Source organism: Brassica napus, chromosome A9 (assembly GCF_020379485.1).
Source record: "Brassica napus cultivar Da-Ae chromosome A9, Da-Ae, whole genome shotgun sequence".
Taxonomy (NCBI): domain Eukaryota; kingdom Viridiplantae; phylum Streptophyta; class Magnoliopsida; order Brassicales; family Brassicaceae; genus Brassica; species Brassica napus.
The window spans coordinates 34,452,079-34,477,248 of NC_063442.1; the positions used below are offsets into that span (position 1 = coordinate 34,452,079).

Below are 25,170 nucleotides of genomic sequence, written 5' to 3' on the forward strand. Positions count from 1 at the left end.
TGTGTAAAAGCTTTTATCGTTGAGTGTAACTATTCCATAGTTTATTAGTAGGTTTCTCACTAGAGCATACTTTCAAGTCTAATTGAATAGCATTCAACTTATATCCAAGAAGAGATTCTAGCAGGGAAGTTGATCCTTGTAGATGTACAAGACCAAAGTCCCTGCAGTAATCGGACACAACCTGAGAGAGAGTGAGTATGGTTCTGGTGGAATCAGATAGTTATCTTGGAAACACATGGTGTCTAGATAGCTATCGTCTCCCCCAACCACAATGTGTTTATGGTCCAGATGCACTTACACTATACAACACAGTAAAATGCAAACAAAAACAAACAATCGATGCTAAACGGTGCTCAAGTGCTCCATAAAGTCATTTCATCAAAAGTACAGATGGATATCAAATCTTGAGATGATCTAGAGAATGTAGACAAGAAAAAGATTACTACCTCGATGGTTTGTTCCATGATAAGATCCTCTTCATGTGTTGCACGACGAAGCTCAATATAGGTTGTATAGCAACTAGATAAAGCCTATGAAGCTGGTGTTTAGACACCAAAGCATAATTATAAACTTTGAGGACATCAGATTTTTTTATAAGGCATCAAACTGAACGAACCTGAATATATTATAAACCTTATGAATTTCACCAAGTTTTCTTCTCATTTTACTTTTTCTTATTGTACTCTACTGTATGCCTGAGAAGCAAAGCCAATTAAGGCTTTAGGTTGCTGAACCAGAAAATCAATAGCAATAGCCAATGAGCTGCATGCTTACTTGTTCTGCTGACCAGAGATTTGGAGAATCAAGTATAGCCACCTTGGGAGAAGGTCAAGACCAACTTCTAGTATGCAGCCTCGAGGATGAAGTAAGAAAGAACAAGATTAGAGATCCTTCGAGGACTCTAGCATGTTGTCCATGCAACAGCTTGAAAGTGAAGTAGTATTATTCTGTCTGTCAAAAAGACAAACTTCTAATTCAAACAAATTAATGCAAAATGAGAAATGAAAGATCATACAGAAGATATGGAAAATATATATTTTTTTATTTGGTTAGATTTTGATTCACTACCCTTGGGCATCTGGAAGCAGGTCATGTAGCAACCAATACAAAATTTGCTAGATACCAGAAGATTATAAGTGGAACCAACTCTCAGGTTACAGAACCAAAACACACACGCAGCCTCATAAAACTTCTATAACTAAAAAATCTCCGTCGCCGGGACCCGGGTCTCTCGGGTGAGAGCCGAGTATCCTAACCAGCTAGACTACGACGGATTTGTTAATGGTCATACATGAAATATAATACGTTATTTAGTTTTAATGAATTTAAAGGAAGTTATGGATAAAATTCGATCGGCCGAGAAAAAGATATAGTTGTTTATTAATGTCAGTTTCATTCCCCATATTCAGTAATAAACTGAATTTAATAACTACATTAAAATCTGATTGCTGCAAGCTGAAGTGAAGTTTGCTAGTTTTGGCCTTGAGTGACTAGTGGTGATGTAAAATAAAGATTTAAGATTTTTTATCTATCTATCAAGTCTTTGGATATTGAAGAATCAATTATAAAAGTCTTTCCTTGATTTGCTTACACACACTTTTAGATTAGTTTAGTTATAGTCTCAACATCAACAAGACAACAACCTTAGTTTGTAGGTTTGTACCCTATTTTGTTTTTATGTGTAATACTTCCATCCAGATTCAACATCGCATATACTGTAATAAACAATCACACATTTACGTAGATAAACAAAGTAGAAAACTATAGGTTTTAAAATTAATTATTTCTTACTCGGAAAAGATTAGACATCTAGCCACAATCATTATGCATTTATTTACAAGTGAAATTTTATAAAGCTAAACCTTTAGAAACCTTTCCGCCAAAGACTCTCATCACATGCAGTTAATAAGTATATGTATATATAAAGAAACACATACAATAGAAAAGCTTACCTAGAGATTATAGTCAAATCTCACAATATAAAAGGACATCTTCGTGACCAGAACAATCTCCCAATCTATAGGAACCCGTCTAGATACACCCATAACAATCTCTCGATCGGAGCTTCCACGAGCAAAAGTTTCTCAGCCATGGCAGATTCTACTTCCCTCATTGTCAACAAACAAACCAAAGGAGGATGGAACGCTGCCGTTTTCATCATGGGTAACACATTTTTGAGATTTGTATTTTATTCTGCATATCGACCGATCATTTGTATTTACGTACCTATATTATTGTCAAATCTTTGCAGTTGTGGAGATGACAGAGAGATTTGCGTTCTACGGTCTTGCAAGCAACTTGATGACATTTCTAACGAATGAGCTAGGCCAGTCCACGGCCACGGCAGCCAAACACATCAACACATGGCTCGGCGTTTCTTACCTTTTCCCCATTCTCGGAGCGTTTCTAGCTGACTCAATCTTAGGCCGCTTTAAAACCGTTCTCTTGTCGTCCTTTGTTTATCTCCTGGTCTGCACATATACCTCTCTTTTTGTCGAGATCTCATACTAACATGAATCGTTAAGTATATGAACGTTGATCTTGAAACTTATAGGGAATGGTAATGTTACCATTGTCGGTGACGGTGGTGGCATCGAGGCTGAGAGAAAAAGCTTTCTTTACGGCGTTGTATGTGATGGCGGTTGGAGAAGGAGGGCATAAGCCATGCGTGATGACCTTCGCGGCTGACCAGTTTGGAGAAGCTAGCGCAGAGGAGAAAGCAACAAAGACATCATTCTTCAATTATTGGTACTTGTCCATCGTCCTTGGTTCTTCCATAGCTGTTCTTGTCCTCATATTCATTCAGGTATTATTATACTTCTATCTCTTTTTCTTATTATGTAAAAACATTTTTTTATCTTTCGTTTATAGATATCTCAAATCAAAAAGAAAAATTTGTTGTTTTGGTTTGAGATATCTTTCGTTGGTACGGTATATTTTTGATTTTATCAAAACTGTTTACTTTAAAAATAACTTAAATCTCAATGCACCACTGAACTAATTACATTCGTTGGTACGGTATATTTTTTTAGGATTAGAAGAAACCCCTACCAGAAGATAAGTAAGTTTTTCTAAATGGAAATGGAAATGTTGGATTCTAATGAGTTCTATATAAACACGATCGAGTCTAATATGAATTACAAATTATTCATTAACATAATCAATATACAAACTGTAAAATGGATATTTGCCTCAATTATATTTCTCTCTTAAGTATTTTATTTTCTTCCTAACTGATTTACGTTTCTTCACAACAAAAACTTATATTCATATATAGCTTGGTTTTAATATTCATTTTGGTTTTTAAAAATTACAAAGGAACGAGTGAGTTGGTCAGCAGGATTCAGCGTAATAGCAGGAAGTGTAGGAATAGCTGTACTCATATTTCTGATTGGTATTCCGAGATACCGGAAACAAGTTCCGGTGGGAAGCCCTCTCACGAGAGTTGCTCAAGTCATCGTCGCTGCCTCTAGAAAATGGCGAGTAAGCACCACGAGACACCACCATGGCATATGCTACGAGGAAGGCACGGAGGAGGACAAGTCGTTGGAGTCAACAACTAATGCTCATCTTCTTGCCAAAACCAATCAATTCAGGTACTTGCTTTATTACTTTATTTTCTATATATGATCATCACCTCAGTTTTCAACAACTGTTTGTTTATAGAATTATTGACATCTAAAGTGGTCCAACATGTTCGTTTCATGGGGTACATCATATGCATTTTAATGTTAGTCTATTGGCATTAAGTATTGACCTAAAAGTACTTAATCCAATTAGAATCGAGTCGTTGGAGTAACACCTGTATTTCTATCGTTTTAATATACGTATTAGTATAAAATACCGTAGAGAGGATTGCGTTGAGACGTCGGAAAAGAAGATGAATGAATATTCTGAGGATTTGTTTATCTTCCTTTGAACGTGCATGGAATCATGTGAAGCCACTTAATTTGAACTTGTACTATATACTAAACTTTTAAAATGAAATGAACTAATAATTACATATTAAATAAGGTTTAGTGATTATTACATTTTACTCATGAAATCGTACAACGCCATGTTCCAAGTCATGATCATTAGATGGATAATGACATTGGGTCCTGGTTTGAAGCATTGAATATATTGTTCCGAGTCATAATCCAGGAAAAAGCATATGTATAATATAACTTAAACCCACATAATGATAACTCATGGACACTGATAGAAATATGTATAATATATAGTAAACCTCCATAATTACCACTAAGATCACCATTAACGGTGAATCTCTCATTTTCACTTTTTAAACTATTTTATATTATTTTTTCATTAAACTTAAATGTTAAAAATAGAGTTAACCATTAAAAACCAGGCAAGAGAAAAAACTATCTTTCACCTCTTCTTAAAGTTTCTTAATAAAGAAACGTTTTCTTATTTGTTGCATTCTTTCGCATATTTTTTTTATATACTATTTTTTTGTTTTTTAAGAGAACATAACTAATGATGCTCTAAACATATGATATCAATTTTACGTAATGCAGATTCCTGGATAAAGCTACAATCATCGATGAAGTTGATAATACGTCAAACAAAAGTAGAAACCCATGGAGATTATGTCCTGTGAACCAAGTGGAAGAAGTAAAGCTAATATTGAGGCTCGTGCCGATTTGGATAAGCTTGATAATGTTTTGTGCTACACTTACTCAGCTCAACACATTCTTTTTAAAGCAAGGAAGTATGATGAATAGAAACATTGGTGATCACTTCACCATACCTCCTGCTGCTTTCCAAAGCATTGTTGGTGTCACCATCCTCATAGTGGTTCCTCTTTACGATCGTGTGTTTGTTCCTAATGTAAGAAAGATCACGAATCACCATTCTGGAATCACATCTCTTCAGAGAATCGGCGTTGGCTTATTTATTGCTACTTTCAACATGGTAACGTGCATTATCCTAACAACATTCTACATACATTGCTATTACGTTAGATTTTGATTAGTGGACTATAAAATTTTCTCGATGTGGGAAGGTAAATGGAATGGCCAAGATCTTTTATATATTAATTATTTATATCCCGATATATGAATAAATGAATTCATATTCTCACATGCCCTTTCAAGATAATGGTTTATATTTACCTTGACAATATCTCGATTTTGAATTTGGTTTGGATCAGATCGGTTGGACGAATTAAGGTCATATCGGTTCAAGAACGGCCATGCTTATTTAGTGGACCAGATCAATTTCGGTTAGAGTTAGGTAGTGTGTGTTCGGCATCTGATGTTAAATTTTATTGGGTTTCCAACCTTAAAATCATGAGTAATTGTGGATTGACTTAGGTTCATTTATATTACTCATGTTCCATCTAAACTTTACTACCTGTAAAATGAAACTTATGAAAGTTGTGTGTTTTTAACAGATGGTGTGTGGGTTTGTGGAGGGAAAGAGACTTACAATTGCGAGAGATCATGGACTAATTGACTCTCCAAAACAAGTTGTTCCAATGAGTAGCTTGTGGTTACTTCCACAATACATACTAGTGGGTATTGGAGATGTATTCACTATTGTTGGTATGCAAGAGCTTTTCTATGATCAAATGCCTGAAACTATGAGAAGTATCGGTGCAGCCATCTTCATGAGCGTTGTTGGAGTTGGGAGTTTTGTTAGTACTGGAATCATATCTGCCGTTCAGACTATCAGCAAAAGCCATGGTGAAGAATGGCTAGTCAACAACCTTAACAGGGCACATCTTGATTATTTCTATTGGGTAATCGCGTCGCTTAACGCTGTGAGTCTCTGCTTTTACTTGTTTATGGCTAACCGATTTGTCTACAAGAAAGTTCAAGACAAAGATGATGATGATGTTGAAGGAGAAAGAGAAGAGTGATCAAAAATTGTTTTCAAATGAGTAGTAACTTCTTAATATTCTATGGACAGTTGTATACCGGCTTTATGGTTTATATCCAAACTCAAATGATTGCTGTGATTGTTCTTGTTGAAAGACAAAATGCTTTAATTTTTTTTTTATAATATGTGCGGAATCAAAGTTCGTAATTCCTCAGACCCAAAACCACATCGTATAATATTAATTTCGTCTCAGCGGTCATTCGAACCGAGGATCCCTGATATAGTGGCTACAGTTTTTCTAGGTAAGCTAACAAACAGAGTTTAGAAGCGAGTTTGTACAAGTTTCTTGAGGAGAACGGTAGGGTTAGTCCAAAGCCTAAGCATAGGTTTAAGGAAAGGTCGGAGATGTCTAAGAATCTGATTGATCTCCTTCATCATAACCTAATTGCTTCTTCCCCATCAGATTCTTAGACATCTCCGACCTTTCCTTAAACCCTAAAAGCTTAAGCTTTGGATTAGCCCTACCATTCTCCTCAAGAAACTCTTACAAATTCGCTTCTACACCCTCTTGAATCTTCTTCAAATGTTATCATTGGTTCTTTCGTTGGGTTTTGAAAATATTTGAAATAATATAATTATAATAAAATTTAAAATGATTTTAGGAATATTGTGAAATTACAGTGATTTTTGTTTAAAAACATTCTAAAATTTCATTTAAACCTATAAAACTATAAAATATGATTTTTGAAACTACACCGAAACACATTTCAATCACTATAAATCTATTCAAATTTACTATTTAAGATATTTTCAATAACCTTCCATTTTAAAATATATTAAAATTACTAGTTTAGTAACATTAAAATTTCATTTTAAAAAATATTATATTTAAATAACATCATCTATCATTTTAAACACAAATCAGTTTAATTGAAAATTTGAATACATTCCCTAATAATCCCTTTCTATAAGAGTGAAAAATATTTATTGTGTAAACACTTTCTAAGTTAAAAATATACAAATTTGAAAAAACTATGTATTATTTTTATATGATTACTAGGTTAAGATCCGCGCCTTGCGTAGAATCAATATTATATATAAATTATTTTTAAGTATTATATATTTTTTACATATTATGAAATAATAAATATATATTGATTAATTAAATATTTAGTAACTATTACGTATATAATTAAATTGGTACAAATACTTAAATAGATTTTATTAATCCAGACAAACACTTTTTTCTATTTTATATGGTATAAAATTAAGTTTAAATGATATTAACATAGATATAGTACATTTTTAATATTGACATCTGTTAAAAAATATTTTATACTCATATTATTTTTGATCATTTGTATTTCTTTATAACAAATTTTTTAAATCAATGATAACAATAAAAAAATTTGTGGGATGTTTAATAGTTTTAGTAATTAATAATTTTAAAAATATTCAATGCAAAGTTTAAAATCTAAATATTAAGTGGTCAATAATTGTTCAAAATGTTTATCAAAAAAATTGAAAGCAAATTCTAAATTAAAATACTCATGTATTTTATATGATATATAATTTATTATAAAAAATATTAATATACATATATATAATATTTAGTAAATGAGATTTCCTACTTATGTAATTTCGTAATCATTTGTATCTTGTTATAACATAAATTTTAAAACATGGATCACAAAAATTTCAATGTGAGATTTTTAACAACTTTAGTCATTTATATTTGTTTTTAAAAATTCAAAATATAACATATACGAAAAAATCTAAATTTTTATTATATAGTTAATGTGGTTGTTTAATTTATTTTAATAAGTTAAAATTTTGAAAAATGATAGAGAATATACTAATTTTTATCAAATCTTTATTATTAAAAATCATTAATTGTCATATATACTTTACTCACATTAGGTAATTCCGTGATTTTTATTTAAGAAAACAGTGAAGAACATTTATAATTAATTTATGATTAGTTTAATAAAAAATTTATTATATATTTATATGGACCAACATATTTTCCTAAGGATCTTAAAAATGATTGTAGTGATGACATGTGACTACAAAAATATGTTGTAATGATTTTCTTTTAATATAAAAAAGGATGTTAAAGTACATTATTCTTAACATAATCATACACATTATGTCTTAAAAAGAAAAAGTAACAATAAAGAACAAAGGAGATAATGATGATAGATGGCCAGTTGACCACCATCCCACCTAATGTTACAAATGTTGCAGGTTGAAGAAAAAGGTGCAAGTAATTAATCTAACATACAACAGAGAGATCAGTCTCACTCATGATCTACATCGAACCAGAAATAGAGGTAATCCTTCGAGTACATGACTCGAACACGCTGCAGTACCAAGTCTCCGCTTGTAGCAACAGCCTTTGCACCTCCCTCTATCCTTGTCTGCAAAACAGCCACACTGTTTCCCTTAATCTTTTCAACAACAGTTTCCTTCACTTCCACAAGGCTCAAGTTATCTTCTTCTTTATCTCTTCCAGCAGTACTCACGATTGGGCATGAGAGATGATCCAAAGGGTTTGTTTCACATTGAAGCACACATCCATCAATCGTTAGCCTTCCACTCCTGTGAAGCAAGCAGCAACCAAGCTCGGCCTTTACTGTTAGATTCGCTAGCTTGCAGGTTGATAGCAACTCCAGGGCACTGCAAAAGAAACCCAACAACAAAAAGCCGTATACCAAAGAACTTTCTTTGTGATAAATAAAGAAACTCTAGCATGGTGACATATAACATGATGTCATAAATGCGTTAAGCAGCAACTACTAGGACGCTAAACCTCCAATGAAGTATTTAAAAAGAAAAAAACTGCAGAGTGAGAGAGATGACTTAAAAGGGAATATGAGCTCCAAACCTGTCTGATCCTCTAGAACATACAAGGGTGGTTTCATCAGGAATCTCGCCACTACCAATCTGAACAAAGAAAATATGAGATGAAAACTGAAATACTATTTGATTCATTGAACACTAATCTTATGCCTTAGCATCATACCACCCATTTCTCAGAAAAGAAGGTTGAATACTATTTCAGCCCAAGACACTGAGTCTTCCACTTTACTGCAACTAAGGAGGTCACTAATAAGGCAACCGCTGACATTCTAATGTACGTGCATCAATACAGTACTGATTAAATAACTACCATCCATATTCTGTAACTCCATCTATTCATCCTAAATCATGCTATACTTTCAATTTCTTTCCGTTACAGCTAACCATCTTCCTATGTGTTGCCCAATATGAGAAAATGAGGACTACTATGTGGGAGAATCCATTAATCAATGGCTTGAAGACTCAAAAGAATCCCAAAATCTTCTCAGACTTTGAAGCCAGACTGAATCTTTTCTTTTTCTTCGAGTCCTCACCACGGTCAAGGAACTTTAGTTCTCATGTTTTCTAAGTTTTTAACATTCTTTAGTTCTCATGTTGACTTCAGAAGCAACACTGAAAAGAATTTACAAACTGGCAAACAGCTAGGGCATAGGGAATATAATTGTATGACAGTATAAGCTACCAAAAATGTGGGATTGTTCTGTTTTGGATCTTTTCAATGCATATTGATCTCTCATACCAAGAGCTACAACATGGAGTGGATCTCCATCCTCTCATCAGAATAGATAGGTGGGCTATTATATAAAAATTATATTTACTTTACAGAGACGCTGGTATAAACACTTCCATATATTATTTACTATTTTTTTTGTGAAACTGTTGAAGATGTAAAACATAGTTTCTTATCCATGGAAGAAACGTGCGAAAACTAATTTATGGAAAGGCAAAAACTTCCATGAGGTATCAAGCAATTAGACTAATAGACACATACCAGGCAAAGAGGCTTTTTAATCTGAATATTAGAAACATGATGATTCCCACCAGCTCCAATTAAAATGGTATCGCCAGGTCTAGAGGTGACAAAATGGTCAGGGACTCGCTTAGTCATCTACTAATACCAAAGAAGTGTACATCACAAACCTGGCAGCAGAAACAGCTGATTCAATGCTGTGGAAAACTCCAGGGAGGGATAAATCCTTCACGAAAGGGTCGACTCGTAGCCACAAGCGAGGGTGACAAGCCAGATATCTCCATCTGTGGCAAACGAGTGCTGTGTTATACCTATCTGCAAACCCCAGACCAGATAAAACACACACAAAAAGCACTGAAAACAGATTGCAATGCGCAAAATGGAGTCTTCGAAGCTACTTCAGACAAGACAGTATACAGATCACAAAACATATGAATTCAATACCAAAAAAAAAGCTGTCTTTACTAGTGAAGTTACATTGATATAAAGCTACATATTCGTAAGTGCTGTCTGAATATGATCTGGGGAGTTAAAAATTTGCAAATTTGAGTCTTAAAGTTTAAATCTTTAAGCTACAGAACCGTAACTGTGATCTGAATAGGATCTAGGGATGTCTAAAAGTCGCAACTTTGAGTCTTAAAAGTTCCAATTTTTGAGCTAATTGAGTTGGTGTTAATTCCAATTGGGAATGAGATTACAATCAATCAATCAATCAATCAAGAGCAAAATTGAACAGAGAAACATGAGAGTAGCATTATAAGGAACCAAAATTTACCAGGAATTGGAGAGAGGAAGCTGAGGATGTGCATGAGGCAACCATCATCGAGATTGTTAAGAGATGTGATCGATTCAAGTTTCATTCTCTTCTTCTTCATCCTCGGCTCGGCGATTAGCTTGTCAACCTTTGAGATTTTAGGAATCTCCATGGAAGCAATCGATGAACCCCAAAGTCCTCGCCCGTCGTTGATAATCAGCCGACTCAATTATCTACCATCCCTGACTTCAACCAACATGCTTCTCCTTTTGGTATAAGTTCGGTTTACCGTTTTTAAACCGGAATAGTCGATTTTATTCAAAAAAATTAGCGTATTCGGTTTTAAAATGCAACAAAAAAAAGGGTTTATTCCGCTACCGGGCTTCGAACCCGGAATTCATCAATTTGAAATTAACCTGTGTGCTACAGCGGATCTGTTGGTACCTTTGTTCAACTAACAATATATAAATCAAATGAAACGTTTTTGGAGAAGCCCACCAGACGAGATGTTAAATGGGCTAGTCAGACTTATATAGAAAGCCTCTCTATCTATGATGGTTCGAATGAGGAAAAACTATTGAGTACTAAGAGCGTCCGCAACGGAGGTACATGCAAGGTCCTTAGCGTTTAATCATAGGTTAGGAGGATTATAATAATAGTTGTTTGGTTAATAGGAGTAAGGATTGATACGTTATTAAGGATTTTTAGGACTTGATCATTAGGGTACGTGGCGTGTTTTGAATGGATGGAAGGGTTTTCGGTTTGGTTACGCGTAAAACATTGGTCATTCTCGACCGAAGCAAAACAAAAAAAAGAGTCCCGACGAAGAAAGGCGATTGCTCTCTCCACGAAGCGAAGGCGAATCCCGCGACGACAGACAGCTATTCCCGCGGCGAACGACGGCGATTTGTCTCCGTCGACTGAACAAGGTAAATCGCACCCTTCTGATGTAGATTCATCGATATATATTGGTTTGCATGCATGTTGAATCGATCTCGTTTCAAATTAGGGTTCGAACACAATTTGGGGGTTTGTTGCGTTTGTAATAAGGGTTCAATTCGAATTTGGGATTTTTGTGTTTGTAATAATCGGTTTGAAAACGAAACTGGTAGCATCGATTTCGGGTTCTTTTGGTTTGAAATTAGGATTTCAAAAGGAGTTGGGCTTTTTGAGTTTGTATTAATAATTGGTTCGAAAAAAATCATTTGCTTCATCGATTTCGGGTTCTCCCGGACTATTTAGTTCTTTATTTTTGCATTTGGAGTTGATGCATGTCACTTTCATCAATGTTTATGGATTCGATTGTGGGGTTTTCGTCTGCTTGGAAACTCATTGTTGATATTGTTTACATTCGTTTCTTGTTTGCAGATGGCGAATCCACATGAACCTCATTTCTTTAAGCCTCTGCTTCCTGGTTTCCAGAGTGGCGTCGTAAGAACCTCACTCTCTCTATTTGTTTACATGCGTTTCTTGATTAGATGTATTTCTTGTTTGATTAACTTTGCCTTTTCTTGCAGACAATACCACTTGCCTTCTTCTCAAAGCACATAGAAGGGAAGACGAACCAGAAAACATGGAAACTAAGATCGGACGCTTCAGATCAAACTTGGGAAGTGATACAAGAAGGCAGGACACTCACCGGAGGTTGGAAAGATTTCACCACAACACATGACCTTCAAATCGGTGACCTTGTCATCTTCAAACACGAAGGAGACATGGTGTTTCATGTCACTCCTTTTGGTCCTAGCTGTTGTGAGATTCAGTATACACATCCTCACATCATCAAGGAAGAAGCCGATGCGGGTGATGCTGATGACAATGAGATTAGTAAGTCTCAATCAAAGTTCATCGTTTTGGTCCTACCTGTTGTGAGATGTTTTGACGTGGAAACTTGTTTCTTTTATTTCAGGAGGAACAGGGGCAACGTCTTCTTTGTCATTCGACTACTTTTTTGGCTGAGGTCACTGCTTCAAAACTAAAAGCAGACAAACTTGTGAGTCAATTTTCATACATATAAACCATATTTAGTTAGTCAATTTTCATATGTATAAACCATATTCTGTGTTTGCAGTATCTTCCTAAGCGAGCTACGAGTTCTACTGTTTTGAACAAGCAATGCCAAGAGATGATACTAGTGAACAAAGAAGGAAATTCATGGACTGCAAGTTTGCGATTTAGCGAATCCGGCGGCATGTATTACATCACAAGAGGCTGGGGAAAGTTCTGTCGTGATAACAGATGCGACATATGAGACTTATTTGTGTTCAATCTGGTTGGAGATGGGAAATCTACTCCATTGTTGTGTGTATGTCCGGAAAGTAAAGAGTGTTCTGAACTACTGAGCAAACACTTGAGCAGAAAGCGTGGTGAGTCTTCTCCATTGCCTTGCTTGAGACGTCTTTAACATGCTTGTTCTTTCTTTGCTTCTGGTATAACTTGCTTGTTTGGTTTTGTTCTGCAGGTGACATTGCTTCTGGCTCACGGGTGAATTAGGAGAATGGTCAAGTAGTCTTGCGTCTCTTTAGCTTGCGTCTCTTTAGCTATGTATCTCGGACTTGTTTAGAGCTTCTATCCTCTTGTTTTCTTTGCTACAATGTACTTGTATGATCAGTTCAGTTTAGACTCAAGTTCTTGTGTTTCTCGAATATCAACTTACTTATATAAGTTTAAATCTTTTTCTTCTACTCTTGTAAGTTTAAATCTGTTTAGCTAACTACAATCTTGCTTCTCTTCATTCTCTACTCTTTTATCTCATGTTTAGTCAATCTCAATCTGAATAATATGTTTCTCAATCGGAATGATCTTCGTGATAGGTATATGCATGAACGATTGAAGAATGATTTAATCGAAAATATTTATAACAAATTTGGTTATGAAGATTAATAATTAGTTTATCTTTATATCTTTATGTTTAATCATTGTATCTTTATTTTTAATCATGCAAATAATAAAATTTCAATTTCAGTTTTTTAAAAAAATTACTAAAATATTACTAAAGACCCATTTTCGAGAACACTATTGGACGACCAGTTTTGATTCGAATCTTTAACTATTCAAACAAAAACCAAAAAAAAAAAAATTACTAAAATATTCCTAAGGATTCATTGGTGAGGTTCACCATTGCATATGCTCTTAACAAGAGTAATTCCTAAACGTGGTTCACATGGAAGTACGTGTAATTAAAAGGGGTTCACGACAAGAAGAAAAAAACATCTAATTACAAGAACAAGAGCGTAACATGAAAGAGGAGTTTGTTCAAAGAGATGCTGAGAGATGTTTGTCTACTCTGCTGAATTCCTCAAGCTCTCCTCTCTAACACTGCAACCTAAACTTTGATTGACAACAAAGGCAAAACCTGTACATCGGTTACCAATGAATCCATATGAACTCTATGAATGTATATAATATGGGGAACATAATCCATAGTAAGGAATGGTTTACCATTCTAGATTTCACTACTTTCTTTTGTTTCCTTGGGATGATTCAACAACCCTCTCACCAACAGTACTACTGAATCCAGAGTTAGGTTCATTCCCTAGAGCAAGTGAACCTGCAGGCATCTCCTCTCCTGCTTTCTGCTTATTTATGTGACTCTCTCGTCTGTTGCATTTAGGAAACTTCCCTTTGTCTTCAGTTCCCATCTTCGAAGAAGCTGGCGATTCTCATCCTTCCATTTGCTTTGCCGCCAACATATCAAGCGGCCTATGAAAGAGCAAATGAGCCACAGTTCTGTCTGTGGGATTGGTCATTGTTTTTGTGTCTAGCATCCCACCAACAAAAAAACGAAGAGTTAGCTCTGTAAACCACAATACCACATACTGATCTTGATGATGAAATTTGTCTAAAACGTAATCACGTAACAAATAATTATGACGGCACATAAAAGAGTGTCAATGCATATGCTTGCAGCTTCCAGATGGTTCTTGCTACGGAAAATGATTCATTTTAGAACAAGAGACGTGGGCTAATGCAGATAAATCATTTCTCGTAGCACACACCCATCAATCTTAGTTCTATATAAGCTATGAATTGTGTCATATATTAACAAAACTATATGCATGTTGCACCGATCTAGGTACGCAACATTTATATACCATATTGATTAGTATGCATCACCTATATCTGGATTTTTCTTTAGGAATAGCACTCCTGGTCATCCTGGCTAGTCTTATCACTAGTGTGATGTCTCTGACCTGCGTTATTAGCCAACCGGAATAAGCTATCTCGTATACAAGTCCTTATTCTTATATCTTAACTGCATGTCAATATAAAGTAGTTAATCCCAACATAAAGGTCACCTACAAGGCTACAATGTACTGTAGTATTATAGAGCTTCATCTTTTTATAACATAACAACCAACCAACCATTTGAGTACCTTTGCTACAACATCTTGAAGCCGATAAAGAACTGAGAATTCTGATGAATTATCAACAGCAGCAGAAAAGTTGCCAGAATCACCTAGTTCGAGAGATGAATTAGGATCAAAGGAAGGAATTAACCCTTCAAGATTAGATTTTTCGACAAGTTGGAGTGGATTACCTTGACAACAGTTCTGAGTAATGTATTGATCTGCTATAAGAACCTGATGGCGAAATTGCTGTTGTTGTCTCTGAATGGCAAGCACTGCCTGTATTTGCTGTCTGCGTCTAAGTTTTTCATGTGGCATCATTGTTGAAGGTCGTGCAGAGGCATCTTTATTAGACATTTTTAGACTAAATAAGATTCTTTTATTATTGTAGTTTCCACTACATCAGTTGGTATCAGAACCAATTTTATGATAATCTACCAAATATTTATCATATTCACCAATCCGAGCAAAAAATTTAGATGAGTTTTAAAAAGAAGTTCTTATTTTAGAAGAGTTCTTATTTAAAAATAAAATAAAATCTCAAATCTTATAGTTTTAGATGAGTTTAATTTAACAAAAAATCATTTCAAATACCTGATTCAATTAAATTATCTAAAAACTTTAAAAATGACTTCAAATTATAAGTTCAAAATGCCCCTTAGATTCATTTATATTTTCGGCAACCATATACAAGCAACAATTGAGTTAATTAGTTAAAAAGAAGAAAAATATAATTTTAATGTGTATTAAAAAAAATTAAAACACTTAGGAGGTTATTGGAACATGATTTTTTGTGGAATTTGATTATTCTAATAGTTGAAAGAATTTTTCAAATTAACTAGATTTACATATATTTCATTAATTGTATACAAAATTCTATTGATTATTATTAATTTTTAAAATAAGAAACTGATAGTGTGGCAAGAGAAAGGGAAAGTGAATTTTTTCAATTATTTTGTTCTCAGAAAATTATGGTAAGAGCCTAGATTTCTGAGTTTTCAAGACTTTTAATAATGACATTTTTTTGTTACACATCTCAAATAGTTTTGTAGCTTTGTTTATTTATTAACAAATATATATTATGCTATTAGTGGTTGATTAGTAGTTTATGATCTATCAATTTTTATTTTTTGTAATTTTTTTTTGTTTTAGAGTCATACATGTAAAATTACAGAAAAAAAACTGAATTTGTGTTTATCGATTATATTAAAATTTGTGATTTGTATAGTTTCATTATTCAATTTAGTGTGTTTTTGTATGTGAGTGTATTTTATTACATAGATTTCAAAAATGTTATGTATATATATATGATATTTTCAAACTTGAACCTTATGAGTAAAAACAAAGAAATTTTAACATTTCAATAACAATATATTTTAATAGAATTTTAAAATCTTGAAAACTAAAAAAATTCAATAACAAATTGAGTGGAACTTAAAAATCGAATCAGATTTTTAAAATTCATAAACCAATAACAATGAAATCTATTTTTTTTTGATAATTCTTCTAAAAGTATTTTACCAATAACTCCTTTAAATTTAATGTTATGCATCATTTTCTAATCATTTAGAGCATTTTTATTCCCGTATGTAATGGAGTTTCTACCCAAAAAGTAGTGCATGGGTCTCATCAAAACATAAACCACCGTTCCTTCTGTATGCAAACTAAGGGCATCAGCATCGCAGCATCTTATCACGTATCTTAACAAATAAGAGGAAAAAAAATAAATACAAATTAAGGTAATAATCGTGGGACGTTAACAAAATTAGAACTTTCTCAACGCGTCCTTCGGTTGCACGTGTCAAGAGATGATAGGAAGACCGAAGGGGTAGAGGTCGAGGAGGTATCGAGCATTCTCGACTTCATTCTTCTCGTCTCCTCTCTCTCTCTTTCTTCAATCTCGACGGGGGATTCAGTCTCGCAATCTGGCAAGAAAAATCCGACACCGAGCTCTCGTTAAATCGTCATCCTCTCCGCCGAATCTAATCTACCGCTGGTACGGGTTCTTCTGTGATCTCCCTGTTGCGATTTTCCCAGATTTAATCACCATTTTTTTTTTTTGGTTTGTGGGTTTGATTTGATCTTGCATGCTTGGGTATTGTAGTGGGAAATCGAAATCTGTGACGATTCTCAACGTCTCCCACTTCTCTCTCACATCGAAACCTTCTCCTCCGAAACCAGGTGTGTCTTCGTTCTCTCTACTCCGTTTGCTTGTTGTATGCTTAATAGGAAGTGGAATTGACTGATTCATTGTCTTATTAGTGAGTTAATTTACTGATTTGTGAATTCGTTGGAGTAAAAGTTTTCTTCGGATTCGTATGGTAGTTAATTAAACTTGAGTTGTTTTTGTGTTAATCGATTCCTTTAGTAGAGTTGTTAAGAATGGGTTGGTTAATCATTCTGTGTTAATCAACTTGAGTTGTCCTCTACTTTCCTTGACTTGTTATGTAAATTAAACATGTTTTCTTTTGTTGAATCGATGAGTTGTTTATGTGTTCTTTAAGACAAAGAATGGTTTCTTTATAAATTAAACATGTTTTCTCATTTGCTTTACAATGAGAAAATGAGTTCTGTGAATATAAAGAAAGGATCTTTTTGCCTTAGATCGTCTGGTAGGTAAACGTTTTAATGAGGTTAAAGGTTTTAAAAAATAGTAAAAGCATGGTCTGTGTTGATGTGTGATCCAAAATTGAAGTGAATTGTGGTGAAGGACTGCTTACATAGCTGTACTTGTGTGAAGTGATTTGGGTATAGCTTTGTAGTTGTGTGAAGAGTTATTACTTGAATGCTGTAAGAGGAACTTGAATGCTTTGTAGTTGAGTGAACTGTTAGGAGGAATTTAATGAGGATTTCTATTTATGTGAGATGGTTAAAGATTTTGTTACTATGGTTCGCGCTTTAAAAATGGTTTGGTGTTTTAGTTTGTTTGGTCGTAGTCTAGACTAGTATAATCTGTTTGTTTGTGGCTATATGATTGGATCTTGTTTGTTTCTAACCGCAATGTGTGTAGTAAATAATGTGGCAATATAATTTAGTTACTTGATTGCTTTTTTTGGTTGCTATGGGTGTAGTAACTGATGATTAGACCCTGGTTGTTTATGGTTAGGTAATTACTGACCATCCTTAACTTTCTCATCTATTTAACAACCACCTTCTTTCACTCTTGTTTTCTAAATCAAACTAGTCTCCGGTTTCTATCGGGTCTCTCTTATTTAATCTCTTTTATTGTAATCGTTATGGATTCAAGGAATCCATTGAATCCATATGGTCAGTCCCCTAGTTTAGTCGGCCTCCTTAACAGTCAGAACTTTTCTTATGAAAGTTACCAACCGGGTGTCCACATTGGAGAATCACAACAGTCATCAGAGATCCCTCCTTTTAGTTCACAAGAAACCGAGACACCAGTGGGCTCTAAGGAGAGAAAGAAGTGGACACCAGCCGATGACGAGGTTATAATCAGCGCTTGGATAAACACGTCTAAAGACCCGGTTGTAGGAAATTCACAGAAGCTAGGCACTTTCTGGTCCCGAGTTGGTGAATATTATGCTGCATCTCCACATGCTGTACAGAGTGGTGACCGAAGAGAGCATCTCAATATAAAGCAGACTGTACTACACATGCGACCACGTTGATGACGGCGACTGCCATGTATGGAAGTGGTGGGACGTCGCCGTGATGGAGGAGATGAAGGCGAGGGAAAACCAGCTATTTCTATTAGAGGAAAAGGTAGATAATCTTAACTTAATGTCTGACCTTGAGACAGAGGAGAAGCTAGTTAGACTAGAGAAGTTAGTTGAGGAGAAATTAGCTAAGAAGAAATCTACTGTTATCGGTGGGGTTGAAGTAGTTATTGGTGTAATGCTCATAGTTTTAGTTGTAATAGGTCTGTTGATCGCCTTTAAGTGATGCAAGACGATGGTTGCGAGACTTGGCTATGTTATGTAATGTCGTATTATCATCTTCAACTTTCCTCTACGTGTTATCAGCTTTGTATCAATGCTATTTTGTAAGTCGTGTTTTAGTACTTTTGAATCAATGCTATTTTGTTTCTTTCCTCTACAAATCCCGTGATCTTTATAAACCCCATACCCGTGACCTTTATAAAACTCCTTACCCGTGAATTATAATCCAAAACATCATGAAAATCCAAAACATCACTCATACCCGTGAATCCACCCCGTGTATAATTTGAAAAGAAACACAACACGGGAAGACATATGGTTCTCTATAAATATGAGAGAACGTTCGATCATTCAACATATACTCATTTCAATTCTCTAAAGCAATTTCATCTACTCATTTCAACACTATAATTTTTTTTTCCCTAAAAATGGCATCTTCATCTCATTACCATTACCACAATAATGATGACAATGATGATGAATTTGAATCAGTCTTTGAAGATTTATTAGAAATCCCTGATACTATTCTGGAACCGAAAGAGCGGAAAAAACGTATATTTATCGAGAGAGACCGGGAAGAAGGCCATCGAAAGCTCTGGAATGATTATTTTTCGGAAACTCCAACATATCCGCCCAATATATTCCGGCGACGGTTTCGAATGAGTAAGCCGTTGTTCATGCGCATTGTCCACCGTCTCTCTACGGAAGTTCACTATTTTGCTCCTACACAAGATGCACTTGGAAGGTCAAGTCTATCACCGATCCAAAAATGCACGGCCGCAATTCGTCAATTAGCATATGGTGGTGGGGCCGATACGGTAGACGAATATGTTCGACTTGGTGAAACAACAGCGCGGAATTGCTTGCACCAATTTACTGCCGCAATTATCGACTTGTTTGGCGATGAATACCTAAGACGTCCAACACCGGAGGATCTTGAAAGACTACTACATAAGGGAGAACAACGTGGATTTCCCGGGATGATTGGAAGCATCGACTGTATGCACTGGGAGTGGAAGAATTGCCCCACCGCTTGGCATGGTATGTATTCACGAGGAACCGATAAACCAACGATTGTCCTCGAGGCCGTAGCTTCTTATGACCTCTGGATATGGCATGCATTTTTTGGAGCTCCAGGTACTATGAACGATCTAAATATTCTTGATCGATCACCTGTTTTTGATGACATTATTAACGGAGTTGCTCCGGAAGTCAACTTCCATGTTAACGGAAGGGAGTATAATTTGGCCTACTATCTCACTGATGGTATTTATCCAGAATGGGCGACATTTATTCGATCTATCCGACTACCACAGGGTCCAAAACATTCCCTATTTGCTACAGCCCAAGAATCAGTCCGAAAAGACGTTGAGCGTGCCTTTGGAGTCCTACAAGCTAGATTCGCCGTTATTAAAAATCCATCTAGTTTATGGAAAAAATCGAAGATAGCCAATATTATGAGAGCATGTATCATACTCCATAATATGATTGTCGAAGATGAACGACGTACAGACGATCAAGATGAGACGTTTCAAGATCAGGATGTTTCATTTTGCGTTAAGATGCCTACAGAGATTTTTAGTTCACTTGATCGTCGAGCAAGAGTTCGGGATAGACCAGTCCATCAACAATTGAAACATGATTTGATCGAACATATATGGGATAAATTTGGACCTTAAAATTAAAATCGGTGACTTTTATGTTATTGTAATTTTTTTTAACAGTATCAGTAATTTTTTTCCAACTTTGTAATTTTTTTTTCTACTTTGTAATTTTTTTTTTCAACTTTGTAATATTCATATGTTTAATGTTATATGTTTTATCATAAAATCCTACCAAACAATTTACAAAAAAAACAAAATTTAATATTTTGCTAAGAACCTACCAAAACTTCTACCAATAATCTTTACTTTTACTCATGTATCTTACCAAAATCTCTTAACCTAATTATATTATTAAAGTAATACTAAGATATGCAATTGCATATCTAGCAATGCTGATGCCCTAAGGCATCCTCTTTCTTTGTTTCTTGTACTGTTTGCAGACTTTTTTGGCATTTGGCGGCTCTCTATTTTTTATTTTTATTTTTTAGTTAGAAAAAGAAAAAAGAATCCCAATGTTGGGTTTAGGGTTAAAGATGCCCTCAGATGATACAAAATTTCTGTGTGTTGGTAAATTTAGTTTAAGTGTGCTAAATTTGTTAGTAAAAAAGTGTGATAAAAGTGGAAAGTGTTTAGCATCTATAAGCGTAATTATCTCTACCTATGCGATATTGGTCGATGGTCAATAAAAATCGAGGCAAAAGCGGCGTGGAGGCATTACGTTACATGCAGAAAGGCCACGTAATGCGACTCTGTTTTCACATAGCAGTGAGAGAGAAGAACAGAGAAAAGACGAGAGATGACGCCAGAGAGCTTGATAGCGTCGGCGTCGATCAACATAGGACTCGCCATCCTCGCACTCTGGCTCTTCTCCGTGCTTAAGAAGCAGCCACGCAACGCCGTCATCTACTACGCTCGCCTCCTCTCCGATCGCCACCGCGCTGAGCTTCCTCTCCACTCTTCCTTCTCCCTCCCTCGCTTCCTTCCTTCCGTCGCTTGGATCCCACGAGCTTTCCGTGTCCCTGAGGACGACATCCTCCGCCGCCATGGCCTCGACGCTCTCGTCCTCATGAGGCTCTTCAAATTTGGGTAAGGATTCAGTTCCAATGAAAACATTGAGAACCCGCATGTAGTGAACATGTTTTGGTCTTGTAATGTTTTGCAGAATCAAATTCTTCATGTTGTGTTCGTTACTTGGAGTAGCACTGCTTCTTCCTGTTGATTATTACAGTGAGTCAGATTTGCCTACGAGAAAGGAGTACTCGATGGATGCTTTCACTATATCAAATATCACTAGAGGTTCTAACAAGTAAGCCTTGTGTCCTTTTCTTGCATCATCTTGGAGTTATTTTCTTAATATTTCTCATTTGTCTTAAAACTATCCTAGGTTGTGGGTGCATTTCTCATGCTTGTGGTTCATATCATTCTATGCGTTGTTTTTGTTGTATAAGGTAAGCTTTCACTCTTGTCTATCTATCATGTCATAATTCTAAACAATCTTATATAGAATATATAGGGTATTTACTGAATCTTCCCATATAGGAATACAAAGAGATTCTTGTGAAAAGGCTTCAGCAAATGAGAGAACTAAGTCATCGTGCTGACCAGTTCACTGTTCTTGTCCGGCAAGTTCCAATCTGCCCTGAACATAACACTCGTAGCTGCGGTGTTGACCACTTCTTCTCTACGCATCATCCTTTCAATTATCATTCGCATCAGATGTTGTATGATGGAAGAGATATTGAATACCTTTTGGTATGGTTTGACACTATTGGTATCATATTTTCATATTGTTACACCAGAATGGTTTTTTCTTTTAATGAAGACTTCTCTCCATTTTCATGCAGGGGAAGCAGAAGAAGCTTAAGAAAGAGCTAGAAGAAAATAGAAACACAGATGAACATAAACATATATCAATTTCTGAAGAAAAGTTTCGAGAATTTGCTCATAAGGTTTCCCAACTTCAAAGTGAGGCTATGCTCAGAGAGAAGGTACTTTCATGAGTTCAGAGTTTACTTTTATAGTGGCTTGTGCTCAAAAGTAGACAACTGTGATCCTGAAATTATTATAGTGTCTTGCACGGATCCTGAAGAGTAGTTATATGGCCATAGGAACATCCAAATTAAATAGTCTTAATGAAATTCCAAAACAAAACTATGGTAAGAGACTGCATGGCAGCTCGAGCAAAATAGACTAGTGTGTTAAATTTGGTAACCAACATGTTAAGACACTTGTATAATTCTACTGTATCTTGCTTTTTATCTCCATGAAGGAGTTACCTGTTGCGTTTGTCACCTTCAAATCACGAAGAAGTGCTGCACTGGTAGCTCAAACACAGCAGCACTCAAACCCTCTAGAACTGATCACTGAAATGGCTCCTGAACCAAGAGATGTGTCATGGAGAAATCTTGCTATCCCTCAACAGATATTGCCTCTCAACAAAATCGGAGTCATCCTTGCAGCAGCAGCACTCACAATTTTCTTTGCTATTCCGGTCACAGCTGTGCAGGGAATAGCAAAGTATGAGAAGCTTAAGAAATGGTTTCCTCCAGCCATGGCTGTTGAATTCATGTAAGCTTTATCTTCTCCGGAGGAGCCAAGCCATATACATTTAGTAAGAACTTTAATAAAAATAAATAAATATTTTGAAGCCTATATTTACCCCATAAAGATCAAGGCCAATGTTTCACTTGGTTGTGTCCAGACCGGCTCTGCTTCTCGTTTGCCATTATTATTCTATATCGTTTTTGTTTCTTGATTTGGAAGTACACTAACAAGGTAGGTTTGTTATATGAAACAGACCAGGGCTCAGCTCGGTTGTGACGGGGTACCTCCCAAGCGCAATACTCAAAGGTTTCATGTACATTGTCCCCTATGCTATGCTTGGAATGGCTTATCTCGGTGGTTCTATCTCCAAGAGCAAAGAGGAGATAAAAGCTTGCAATATGGTCTTTTATTTTCTAATGGGGAATGTTTTCTTCTTGAGTGTCATATCTGGTTCATTACTAGATGAAATTGGTGAATACTTCACTCATCCTAGAGACATTCCTAGTCACCTTGCTGCTGCCGTTTCAGCCCAGGTAAAAGCCCTTACGTGCTCTACAAGAATATGACTTGCTTTGTAACTTCATTTTCTTGTTTCTTACTTGCTTTTGTATTACAGGGAGAGTTTTTTATGACATACATCTTAACTGATGGGCTGTCTGGATTCTCTTTGGAGATTCTTCAACTGGGGCTGATAACATTTGATATCATAAGATCATGCACTTATGGAAGAGCAAAAGAGAACAACACTTATCTCTTTTCGTTTCCATATTTTAGGGTTATCCCCACAGTGTCCTTATCGATATTGATTGGTATGATATATGCTGTGGTCGCACCATTGATGCTTCCTTTCCTAGTTGGCTATTTTTGCCTTGGATACATTGTCTACTTCAACCAGGTCTAGCTTTTCTTAAAACCCTTTTAAGATCTTAGCTTGGCATTATATAAATGTTTTCATTTTGAACATTTCCTCAGATGGAAGATGTGTACGAGATGACATATGATACTTGTGGTTGCTTCTGGCCAATCATTCATCACTATATCTTTGTATCAATTATACTTATGCAAGTCACCATGGTGGGCCTCTTTGGGCTAAAGTCAAAGCCATCTGCAGCTATAGCTACTGTACCTCTCATATTGATCACTATAGCTTACAACGAGTACTGCAAGATCCGCTTCCTCCCATCATTCAAACATTTCCCAATACAGGTATTTAAATGATATAGTATGGATAAGCATACTGGTTAATAAATTTAGAAAGAATCTATGTTGTTGCTTGGTGTAGACGGCAGTTGAAATAGATGAAGTAGATGAAAAGAACGGGGAGATTGAAGCACATTATGTTGATGCTGCAAAAGCTTATAACCGGCATCAACCTTGTTTAGAGCGTGTAAGCTTAGCGGAATCACCAAGGAACTTGAACCAACCGTTGCTTGGGACAGACTCCATTTGAAAAGCGAAAAGGTGATGAACTGGTTTGAAACTTTTGTCTTCTTAGTATTATAAATAGATGATGGATGGGATGTTGTGGGGTTTTTAAGCTTATCCACGTACGTCCTCATGTGTTGCACTTATATAATGGTTACAAGTACATAGAGGGTGAAAAATGGTGAATGTTATTTTGTGAATGGTTTAGAATGAAGACCAGTAAAGACTATCCAAACACAAGCAAACTTTAGGTTATTATTGTCAGATGAATAAACAGAAAACGTATATGTTTATCAATATAGAGGAGCTATGTTTTGATTTATTGGTATATCGTCCTCCGAATCTGACGTTTATCATCATCTATGAATTGGGCATGAAGTTTACTACAAACATCTTTATGTATTTTCCTCAACTCGAGGATAGACTTCTTTTGTTCGTCACATTTCCTCCATATCCATTCACTTTTTTTGTCTAGATGCTTCATATGTTCCTCGTAGCCATTACCAATCACTCTCTCTCTCTCTCTGTCTTTTTCAAGCTTTTTAATTGCCTTTGTCAGAATCTGTTGGAAAAACAAAGATTATTTCGCTGATTAATTTTAAAAAATTAAAGAGTAAAAATGGCGGACAAGATATTGATTTTGATTACTTTTATAGAAATTGTCAAACTGTCCTGAGTTGTTGGGTTCTCAATAAGTTCACCATTGGCAGTAACTTTATCCCTCAATTTCACTGTGTCTTTAAATCTCCTGAGCAGGTCATGTACTCCTTTGCTGCTGCTACTTTTTGGAATTTTGCTTTGATAGTGACTGAAATGATTGATCTGTAAAGTGGTAAAGGTATAAAGGTCAATTTCGTGATATAAAGGAGGACTATTATTTAAGTACCAGTTGAATCACCTCCCAGTTTCTTTTTCGAAACAGGTCATTGTTTTC

The 25,170-nt window shown here is 35.5% G+C and overlaps 4 protein-coding genes across 6 annotated transcripts; 3 read left to right on the top strand and 1 right to left on the bottom strand.

Moving 5' to 3' along the window:
* Positions 1-58: 58 nt before the first annotated feature.
* LOC106414548 (protein NRT1/ PTR FAMILY 5.4-like) lies at positions 59-6,837 on the top strand. The gene is made up of 6 exons (XM_048741146.1): positions 59-2,163; positions 2,252-2,469; positions 2,555-2,806; positions 3,319-3,596; positions 4,521-4,917; positions 5,399-6,837. Exons 1-6 carry the CDS (start codon positions 2,091-2,093, stop codon positions 5,864-5,866), a joined length of 1,686 nt encoding a protein of 561 aa, XP_048597103.1. The 5' UTR covers positions 59-2,090; the 3' UTR covers positions 5,867-6,837.
* A 1,066-nt stretch (positions 6,838-7,903) lies between these two features.
* LOC106415988 (F-box protein SKIP5) lies at positions 7,904-10,684 on the bottom strand. The gene is made up of 5 exons (XM_013856808.3): positions 10,434-10,684; positions 9,829-9,973; positions 9,680-9,758; positions 8,714-8,772; positions 7,904-8,505 (listed from the first exon to the last, which is right to left on the bottom strand). Exons 1-5 carry the CDS (start codon positions 10,582-10,584, stop codon positions 8,127-8,129), a joined length of 813 nt encoding a protein of 270 aa, XP_013712262.1. The 5' UTR covers positions 10,585-10,684; the 3' UTR covers positions 7,904-8,126.
* A 1,096-nt stretch (positions 10,685-11,780) lies between these two features.
* LOC106413198 (B3 domain-containing protein REM9-like) lies at positions 11,781-12,905 on the top strand. Its single transcript, XM_048740530.1, has 5 exons — positions 11,781-11,843; positions 11,930-12,280; positions 12,322-12,405; positions 12,484-12,577; positions 12,874-12,905. Exons 1-5 carry the CDS (start codon positions 11,781-11,783, stop codon positions 12,903-12,905), a joined length of 624 nt encoding a protein of 207 aa, XP_048596487.1.
* A 3,559-nt stretch (positions 12,906-16,464) lies between these two features.
* On the top strand, positions 16,465-24,558 carry LOC106414986 (CSC1-like protein At3g54510). 3 transcript variants are annotated; one of them, XM_022691118.2, is made up of 12 exons: positions 16,495-16,757; positions 16,866-16,942; positions 21,034-21,353; positions 21,430-21,573; positions 21,652-21,715; positions 21,807-22,019; positions 22,112-22,255; positions 22,537-22,835; positions 23,065-23,344; positions 23,428-23,706; positions 23,784-24,017; positions 24,094-24,558. In XM_022691118.2, the coding sequence occupies exons 3-12, from the start codon at positions 21,064-21,066 to the stop codon at positions 24,259-24,261; spliced, it is 2,115 nt and encodes a 704-aa protein (XP_022546839.1). In that variant the 5' UTR covers positions 16,495-16,757; positions 16,866-16,942; positions 21,034-21,063; the 3' UTR covers positions 24,262-24,558. The 3 variants fall into 3 exon arrangements, with proteins under 3 accessions (XP_048597104.1, XP_022546839.1, XP_022546841.1); XM_048741147.1 differs by having other exon boundaries at positions 16,465-16,757; positions 16,866-21,353; positions 24,066-24,237; XM_022691120.2 differs by lacking the exons at positions 16,495-16,757; positions 16,866-16,942; positions 21,034-21,353; positions 21,652-21,715 and having other exon boundaries at positions 21,436-21,573.
* Positions 24,559-25,170: the final 612 nt, after the last annotated feature.